Below are 10,370 nucleotides of genomic sequence, written 5' to 3' on the forward strand. Positions count from 1 at the left end.
AGCCTTGGCGGAGAGGAGAAAAGTCAGTAAGTTTTCAAAAACATCATCGGGTTCTATGATCTACAAGCTTTTCATTATTTCCATTTCAAACAGGAGTGCCCGGACGAAAAAACAGTTGACGATGATGATGTGAATATATTTCGATTTCGTTTTTTGTTTTACCTGTTGTACCACTCATGCTTACACTTCAAAGATGACAAGATACCCCTCATGATATTTGTGAGAGATGCTTTTAATGAGTGTCACATGACTTCAGACATAGAGAGAGGTGGACTGTCAGACTAGCATCACTGTCTCACACTATACATAAACATTGCAAAGAGTGTCTGAATACGCTAGTAGAAAAGGGGAGCCATAAATATTTGACAGGTGAAGTCTCCACTTTCATACCCCAAAAGAATGTATTTATTATACAAAATAGTAAAACATGTTTCTGCTTTGAAAATAATAATAATAATAATAATATTAACAATAATAATAATTACAACAACAATAATAAAAACACAAACAGACGAGAATCAATATGATTGTAATGTATGACCCATATTTTTTTATGACCTCGATTCAGCAAATGTTTTTGCCTTATTCAATGTCAGAACAGTACCATGTCTCACAACCCAACACAATTTACACACACACACACACACACACACACACACACACACACACACACGCACGTGCACGCACACACACACACACACACACACACACACACACACACACACACACACACACACAGACACACACACACACACACACACACACACACACACACACACACACACACACACACACACACACACACACACACACACACACACACACACACACACACACACTACAGTACAGTACATCCACTGCACTCACTGCTAACTGTATACAAAAGTGTAAGTGATTTAGAGCGTGCTTGATCTACTGGCTCTTAGTGACTGCAACAGGAGATTTGAAAGGGTACTGTGTACTGTGAATGAATAGCAAGCCTCGGGGCGGGGGGGGGGGTCACATGGGATTAGACAAGCTGACAGTCAAGGATGGTTTATGATTGACAGTTCTGCCCTGCCTCCTGCTGCAGCACCATCTCATCCTTGCGGACGGGGAAGGTGTCGACGGTGACAAAGAGTTCGGCAGACGTGATGGGGAACGCGTAGCGCTGCTTGTCCATGCCCTGTTTGTCGACCAGCACCATGCTGTAAGATCGTTGTGGAATCTGGAGCAATAACCTAAATATGATGATATTGTTGTATTATTATAAAATAATTATATAGCAATGTATTATTCATAATTATTATTATTATTAAATATCATTGACGTAAAAAAAACGCTGTGCAAGTATAGTACAGCAACTCAGGTCCGTTTCACTAAGAATAGTTTAAGTGGTTAATTTAACTTTGAGGTTGTAAAAATGGACCCATACTCTTCTACTTTAGTGTGTGTGTGTGTGTGTGTGTGTGTGTGTGTGTGTGTGTGTGTGTGTGTGTGTGTGTGTGTGTGTGTGTGTGTGTGTGTGTGTGTGTGTGCACGCGTGTGTGTGCTCGCGCGCGTGTGTGTGTGTGTGTGTGTGTGTGTGTGTGTGTGTGTGTGTGTGTGTGTGTGTGTGTGTGTGTGTGTGTGTGTATACCTGAGTTGCAGAGCCAGCCCTGGGGTAATAAGCCTGTGTCGAATACGGCCAATCTGAGCTGGATAAGTCCCAACCAGCTCAATCACTGTCACATGCCTCAGGTCCAGACCACACTGGGCGTGCTGTAAACACCACAGTGAGAAAGAAATCAGACAGAAATCCTGAGCGTTAATGTAATGTGGTGCTATGGCGCTTCCCTGTCATCTGTGGTGTCATCTATACATACGAATCCACGGAGCGCTGCCCTGTAGGTGGCGCAGCCATTGCTGCGGTGTCAGCCTCGGTCAGCTGCTGCTGCGCGGTGTCAGTCAGCTGCTGTCACTGACTGCTCACGTTACTCTTTTACCTGCTTTTTACTAACTTTTACTAACACTAGCTTTACAAAGATGTACAGAAAATCGGGACGAACCTGTGTAGTTTATGGCTCTCCTACAGCCAAGCAGGTAAAGAGTAACGTCAACAGACGGACAGAACCGTAGCAGCAGCTGACCGAGTCTGACACCGCAGCAATGGCGGCGCCACCTACAGGGCAGCGCTCCGTGGATTCGTGTATAGTGCTTCCCTGTCATCTATGGTGCTTCCTATGGTTCTTCCCTGTCATCTATGGTGCTATCTATGGTGCTTCCTATTGGTGCTTCCCTGTCTTCTATGGTGCTTCCCTGTCATCTATGGTGCTTCCCATGGTGCTTCTCTGTCATCTGGCTCCTTTTTGCACAAAATGCCACAAATCAAGAACGCAGCTCCCGATTGCTGTGTGCATGCACACTCACAGTAGGCCAACGAAGAACCTCCACCCCTTTTTTCAGCCTTGGCCTCATGGTGGCACTACAACTTGTGCCAGATTACATTTTCCGCCATGTTGCGTTTTCTTCAAAACACACATTTTGCTACTACTCCTGCAAATGATGTTCAAAACTCACACAAACCGGTACACCTTATCCACGGGGTCATGTGATCAAGATGTATAAGTTAGATTTTTCTATGACTGCCTTCCAAAGTTTGTGGGCCCTGGGTAGACAACCCGGCCTGGCGGAGACCTCTGCTCCGAGCACACTTTTCTAGTTATTTCTGAAAACAATAAAAACGATGGAGCTTGCACAAAAAAGAATTTCACCCACTTCTTTACACCTGTAAAATTGTGATTTGACAATAAAGTTCATTCTGATTCAGATTAATTGAGCACAGACCATATTAACGAGGATTCAAAACACCATTAGAGAAAGCTTAGTGAATAACAATGCCTACAAAGTGGAAGCCTACTATTCCTAGCGAGAAAAAAAGTTTCCAGCGGCCTCACATAGAGCAATTTAAAGTTGGGCTGTGTATCACCAAAGGTCAAGCCTTGTAAAGCTGACTCCCATGTAATGGCTTTTGACAAGCAAGGAAAATATCCAGGCCCAAAATAGCCTTATCAGACATACTGTACTGAATGTATTCATTGCTGTGCCATTTTTCGTTCATTAGGTACTGAGACACAAGAGTTCCTGTCAATAGAACAACTATTTGTCTATGCACCTGTCTAATTTCCTACCTACTTACCAATGTATAGTATGTATCTGTCTTTATAAAATGTGTTGGTCAAATCACACAATCGGTTTGATTGATAGGTGTGGTATAATAAACATATACCATGGCTATGAAGTCTAATGTCTTTTTACTGTTATATGGTATCACTCCACAGCTAAAGAAAAAAACGTTAGGCTGTCAAGAGGAAATTCACAAAAGTGAAGTTCGATCTCCGTGGAGGCTTAACTATAGAGGAGTGGATATCTCAATGTCTCTGGGGGAAAGTCCACCGTTAAAGGATGACACGCAAACACTGTTATGGTGTTCACATCAAAGGTATCAGAAACAGCAAAGGACGACAGGCAGAGCTGCACAACGACTGATGAAAATTCTAAACATAAGGTAAATGTTGCATAGCAACGGAATTGTTTGTACAGGCAATTGGGGAGTCGAAATGAAATTGATATTAAAAACTCTTTTAATTTAATATAAAAACAACTCTCATTGTCATGTCACACCTAAGGGGGTTGTTGCCCCCCTCTTCGCATCAGACAGAACAATGCCCCTTAGGTGTGATATAATGACAATATACCATGGCCAAGAGTGAGTTATTGCTTAATTGTATTATGCTTAATGGCAATTATCTAACGCAAATCCAGTTCTGAGCCATCTGGAATCTTCTCACTCCATCTCAGTCTTCCCACCTTCCCACTCGCAACACCCGACCACCCCCCCCCCTCCCCTCTTTCTCTCTTCCTCTGAGAGTCACGTCTCACCTGTAGGTTGGTCATCTGGAAGCGGTAGTAGTGATTGGCAGCAGTGGGGGCGGAGATAATGAGAAGCCGGCGTTTCTCATAGAACTGGTCCAGCAGCGCCGCAGCTGTGCGCACGCCCACGTTAATATTCATCGCTGTGAAAACACATAACGGAACATGACAAAACAAGACACAAGGTTAGGCCTAACTGCTGACATACTGTAAGATAACATAACAGAGCAGTGGTTCTCAAACGTTTTCATGTCAAGAACCCTCAAATTAACATGCATTTGGCCACACAAATATTTTGTACTAGGGATGTCCCTTACAAGATTTGTGTTAAAATGTTTCCAAAATATTCCACATTTTTCAAAAACTTTCAAGATAAAAAAAAAATTGCTAATATATGTTATGTTTAAGTGGTTAAATACATTTTGATGCAATATTCAAACATTTTGCTGAGGATCCCCTGGAGCCCCCTCCAGGACCTCACTTTGAGAACCGCTGCCATAGAGTGTGGGTCCATCCACCATGAAATACCATTTGAGGTCAGTATTTGCTGAGGGGTTATTACATAAGATGTGAGCAGCAAAACACTGTCATAACCCTCAGACAGCAAACCACTTATGGTGTACAGGTGTCATAGAGGGAGCTAGTCGATGAATGCAGGGCCGGTATTGATGAAGTGGATGTTTCTAATCGATAGACAGCGTGCTATGACACAGAAGACAGACCCCATTTTCACATCCACTGAACCACTCAATTGTAACCACTTTAGCATGGGTAAGCAAAGGGCGAATGTGCACTCAGTGTACATTTAACTGAGCGTTAATTTATCTCAGAGAGTGTACATTACTGAGTGTATATTACTGAGGATTTTAAGTGCGTGTGTGGCTTCTTGGCCTCAATCACAAAACCCATCTAACTCCTGCTCATTCTGCTAGGATTGGATGGCTTAGGGTTGAGGACAGAGTACAGCAACTTGCTATGGGCCTGGTCTTCAAGATACACCACAACATTGGGGTCCCCCTGTATTTGTCAAAATACTTCCAAAATGTTAATGAAGTCCATGATCATAACACCAGAGGCAGCTCCACAAATCATGTTCAACCCAGATTTGGCTCAACTAAGGGAATGAACTCGTTCTCATGCTATTCATCAAAAATGTGGAATGCCCTACCAAAAGGAGTAAAGGAGTGTAAAACCCTACTCACTTTCAAAACTGCCCTAAAGATACACCTTCAGGAGGCTGCAATTCGAAAATGGCCCCTGTCTAAGTCTTAACCTACCCCCCTACCCCCCCCCCCCCTCCTTCATTTTCCTCTTTTGTATATATATATATATATATATATATATTTTTTCTCTCTTCATACCAGTAACCTGAAAGCTGATTGTATGACATTCTGTATAGTAGTGTGTATATCTGTCTGCCTCTTATATGACATCATGATTTGTGTGCATGGGGTTCTCATCTTAAACAAGCTTAGTGCTTAATGAGAGTTCCAGTTTACAGTTTGTAGTAGACCTTGTATTGTGAATTTGTACTTCCATGTACTGTTATGTACTGTCATGTACTATTCTCATGTCTTACTAAATAAACTACATCAATCAATCAATCAATGCGTGCGTGCGTGTGTGTGCGTGCGTGCGTGAGTGCGTGCATACGGGTCTATAATACATACGTGTACAAATGGTCTCTATGCCGGACCAAGTGAGCGCAGACTGGCACACCCTGGCAGCGCTTCCCGCGAGGTCGAAGCCACCCATGCACTTGAAGTCACACGTGGCACCGTAGTTGTCCCCTTCACTATCACACTTCATGTAGCCATTGTCTGGCGCGAAAAGGGGGCCACAGCGGCGCACTGCACAGGACAGGAGTGACTCACATGAGACACACAGCACGGGGACGGGGAAACGGCAAGACCAGGAAATGCTACGCTAAAGGCTAATCATTTATATTGCACAATGACATAAATAGCTGATTTTCTTTTTTTCTCCCAATTTAGTCGTTATGTCATTCCAATTCTCTCCCTTGCAGTCCCTGCGTGTCACAGTGACACTCCTACTGTTTGGCCTTGGGGAGGGTGTAGACAACCACGTGTCTGCTCCAGTACACGTGAAGCGGCTTAAGCCAGATGTGTTTTTTTCACTTGACAGTGGGCAGTATTTATTGGGGCAACCACCACATTACAACGTGGAAAACGGCAGTACTGCAGACTGCAGTATATTACATTATTTATATATTTATATATATATAATATATATATATATATATATATATATATATATGTATATATATATATATATATATATATAAATTATATATATAAATTATGCTATATAATAATCTAATAACACAACTCAAAGGGCATAAATAAAAAAACGAAAGACCTCCTCTGTGACTCTGTGATGCTGCAGGGCTTTAAGAGCTTTACCTCGTACTCTAATAGAAAAGCGGCAGGATGCTTTGTTCCCCGCACGATCAAAGACAGTGTAGGACATCTTATGAAGCCCCTCCAGGAAATCTGACTTGGAAGGCTTCCCTTTCAGAATTACACTGTTTTAAAAAAAAAAGAATAGTTGAACCAGTGCAGAATAACAACAGACGGAGCATAATGAAGCGAAATGGGAAATGAACAACTTGGCATGGGTAGAGTGGGGGGTGGGGGAGGTTAAAGGTGAATTATCTGACTGACTCTGTGAGGATTCCATCTGCTGTGTCCATGCCCTCTGGGGTGTCCCAAGTCACCCTCGCCGTTAGCTTTCCTGGCTCTGCCCACTTATCCTTCATATTGGGGCACTTGATCACTGGAGGATCCTCATCTGCAGAGAGATGAAGAGAAATAGAGAGGTGAATAGATATGACGGGTTGATAGGATGAAAATAATTTAACGAAAGAAAGGTCAACAGAGATGGTGTTATTAAGAAGAATTGAATTATAAAAGGAAGCGAAAGATTTCTGACATTTTAATGAAAAATACAGTGAAACATTTGACGCCAAACTGACAGAACCTTGAAATGTTCTCTAAAAGACAATTATTCTGTCTCGCTACAGTAGAAGCTGAGGGATCTGACAGGGTGAGAGAGCTCTATGTCTACACCAGTGCACTTAAACCCTATGATTACCTTTATCAAGGCTGTAAGACTGTTAAGCCATGCATGTGATAGCATAAACACAGTCATTATACTCTCCCAGAAAATAGTGGTTGTTTTGAGGCTCAGCCTGCATTTTTCAGGATGGAAAACTAAGGTTGAAAGCGAGTCATCATTTATCAGTTCCTGGTGACGGCAAATCAACCATGCGTGCCTACATTTGTCTTGTACAATTACTGAGCTAATTATTTAGTGAGGTATGAGGGATTATCTTTGCAGCAGGCCCTCATCCAATAGGCTTGAGACTCTCCTATAAGCTCTGACCAGCACTCCAGTTATGTGGATACCGACCCGCTTTTAAAGGTCTTATTTAACCCATTAAGACCGGGAAAGCATCCCAGTCTTGTACACACGTACACACACGCACACATCATATACTGTATATAAATCGATATATTTATATACAGAGGGGGGAGGGGGGTGTTGCAAGTGGGAAGACTGAGATGGAGTGAGAGATTCCAGATGGCTCAGAATTGGATTTGCGTTAGATAATTGCCATTAAGCATAATACAATTATCGATATATAATATATATATATATATATGTATATATATATATATATATATTTTTTTTTAATAGCCAAAGTATAAAACAATGCTTTTTAGCTAAAATCTAAAATGATTTATATATAAATATATATAAATATATATATATATATATATATATATATATATATATATATATATATATATATATATATATATATATATATATATATATATATATTTATATATATATATTTATATATTTAAATATACTTATATATAAATCATTTTAGATTTTAGCTAAAAAGCATTGTTTTATACTTTGGCTATTAAAAAATAGCAGATATACAAGCTCATAGCCCTTCACTCTGTGCTGCGCTACGAGCTTGTAGATCTGCAATCTTTTTAAATCGTGAAGATTTGTGCAAATCTTTGAATGTATATGTATTCTTTTAAAGCGAACATTTACAACTCAAATCTTTGCTTCGGGGGGTCCCTGGAACAAAATATTTTGAGATGGGGGCCAAATACATATCATTTTGGTCCTTGACATGAAAAAGTTTGAGCACAACATACGTTTTTCTGAAAACTGTTTTAGAAGACATTTGTAGAATCGGCCTGCAGTCTTAATGGGTTAAAGGTCTTATATAAATTACTCGTTTACACAGGCGGTTTCCATGGTGCAGTCCAGACATTTATCTCCTTTATGTCAGTTAGAATTCAGACAAACAACAATTCGGAGTTATCATTTAGTTCCTGCAGTCTGCTGAGTTGCCTGCAGGCTAAATTCTTCTGGCTCAATAACAGTGCTGGGCTTCTAGCTGTGCACACATGCGTGTGTAGAACAGTAGAGTCAACAGTATAATGCTTGCACATTAACACGCACAAACCTAACACACACATTATTATTATTATTATTAGCTCACTGGTTCTCAAACTTTTCAGGTCGCGACCCCCCCCCAAAAAAATCCCCCCACCCTGACAAGCACTTGGAATTGTTGGAGTTGAGGCATTAAATTTAGTTTGACTCCTTTCCACAGAGAAATATTGTGAAAATAGCCGATCTACATGCTCACAGCGCTCGCGTTGTGAGCATGTAGATGGGCTATTTTCAAAATATTTGCCTCTTTCTCAGGTAATATTCCACAATTTGGCCAATTTTTGAAATTGTCTTAGTAATAGTAATAGTTTTTTTGGTTTTTATTTGTTAAAGGTCTTAAGATCTTAAAGGAGAATTTTGGACTAAGGTTTTCTTACCTTTTCTGTGACGTTATGATATCTTAGGATGAATGGTACAGTAGAAATTTTTCATAACTCCCCCCCTGAGCCGCCACAGCTTAAAAGGTGCGCGGATAGGCCTTAGGTTAGATCACATATTTTAATAGATTTTTTTTAGATCTGACGTTCATAGTGACAGAACACTATGCAACCAAAAAATAAAATAAAAAAATAAACAGAAGTCTCGCTAGACGAGATTGAAATCTTGAGATTTCAATCTCCTCTAGCGAGAATTCTGTTTTTTTTTTTTTTTTTTTTTTTTTGGGACAGTGTTCTGTCACTATGAACGTCAGATCTCACAAAAAAATAAATAAAAAAAAGCTATTAAAATATGTGATCTAACCTAAGGCCTATCCGCGCACCTTTTAAGCTGTGGCGGCTCAGGGGTGGAGTTATGAAATTTTTCTACTGTACCATTCATCCTAAGATATCATAACGTCACAGAAAAGGTAAGAAAACTTTAGTCCAAAATTCTCCTTTAAGGTCTTACAATACACTTATACTGTAAGTTGGTTTATTTACTGTTGAGTGAGAAAACAATGGGAAAACAATGTTGCACATTGAGCTAATCATCTGGGGACCCCCCAAAATCCCTCTGGGGATCCCGACCCACAGGTTGAGAACCACTGTTTTAGCAGCATCTATCAGTGTATTAAGGTCAGTCTGCCATGCTTTTTAACCTTCTGTAGTTTTTAACCTTTACAGGAAAGCCCACCACAAAACCTCCTAGGGTTTCATTCCCTTTTAACCATAACCGATTTAACCCCATCCTTTCCCTAACCTTAACCATTAGTAGAACAGAAGATAAACTCCTTTTACCAAGACCAAGATTTAAAACCATAATCCCGAAACTGACATCGTAGTAGGTATCAACTAATAAAATACCAACAAACCAAATACCCTTTCCTTCTTATGCTTGAGCATAAAACACAGGGATGCCTTCATTCAGGGGTTCCCAAACATTACCATGCCAAGGACCCCCAAATAGCCATAGCCCCTGACGGCATTGTTTTTCTAACGAAAATAGCTTGTAGATCAGCTATTTTTGGTATTCTTGAAAGTTGAAAGTGGTTAATCTGGCAAAAAAAATCATATGAATTGAATTTGAATTGAAAATAACACACACACGCGCGCGCGCGCGCACACGCACACACGCACACACACACACACACACACACACACACACACACACACACACACACACACACACACACACACACACACACACACACACACACACACACACACAGTAAATATGTGGTTACAGCTTTTTTCCCCCCCTTTTTCCCTCTCCTTTCCAATTGGCCCCCTGGTGGCCCCGACTTGTGCCGTGGAGAGACTTGCCGTGGAGCCACCGTACCATGCACGTCACTCTCTATCCAAACTGCAAAGTCATCTGACGATGCAAGGAGATTCATGAGTTAGCCTTTCCCAAACCTTATGAAACTACAGTGAAATCAAATTGGTGGCAACAATTTTGTCCCCAGTTAGACATTTGTCATCAAGTAACTGGCTTGATGTCCAAAATTTGCCCCATGTCTATTTGCAGGCCAGGTCACAGAAGCACACACATCA

The 10,370-nt window shown here is 40.9% G+C and overlaps 1 protein-coding gene across 1 annotated transcript in view; it reads right to left on the reverse strand.

The window, feature by feature from the left end:
• Positions 1-225: 225 nt before the first annotated feature.
• Positions 226-10,370, reverse strand: part of srpx (sushi-repeat containing protein X-linked) — a gene marked incomplete at its 5' end in the record, with an annotated part of 18,231 nt that continues 8,086 nt past the window's right edge. Inside the window, 6 exon segments of the mRNA XM_080412665.1 lie at positions 226-1,220; positions 1,619-1,740; positions 3,901-4,034; positions 5,562-5,741; positions 6,315-6,436; positions 6,576-6,702. Of these exon segments, the coding sequence (XP_080268791.1) occupies positions 1,037-1,220; positions 1,619-1,740; positions 3,901-4,034; positions 5,562-5,741; positions 6,315-6,436; positions 6,576-6,702 (869 nt within the window). The 3' untranslated portion in view covers positions 226-1,036.

Source organism: Gymnoscopelus braueri, assembly GCF_963280865.1.
Source record: "Gymnoscopelus braueri genome assembly, chromosome: 18".
Classification (NCBI taxonomy): Eukaryota; Metazoa; Chordata; class Actinopteri; order Myctophiformes; family Myctophidae; genus Gymnoscopelus; species Gymnoscopelus braueri.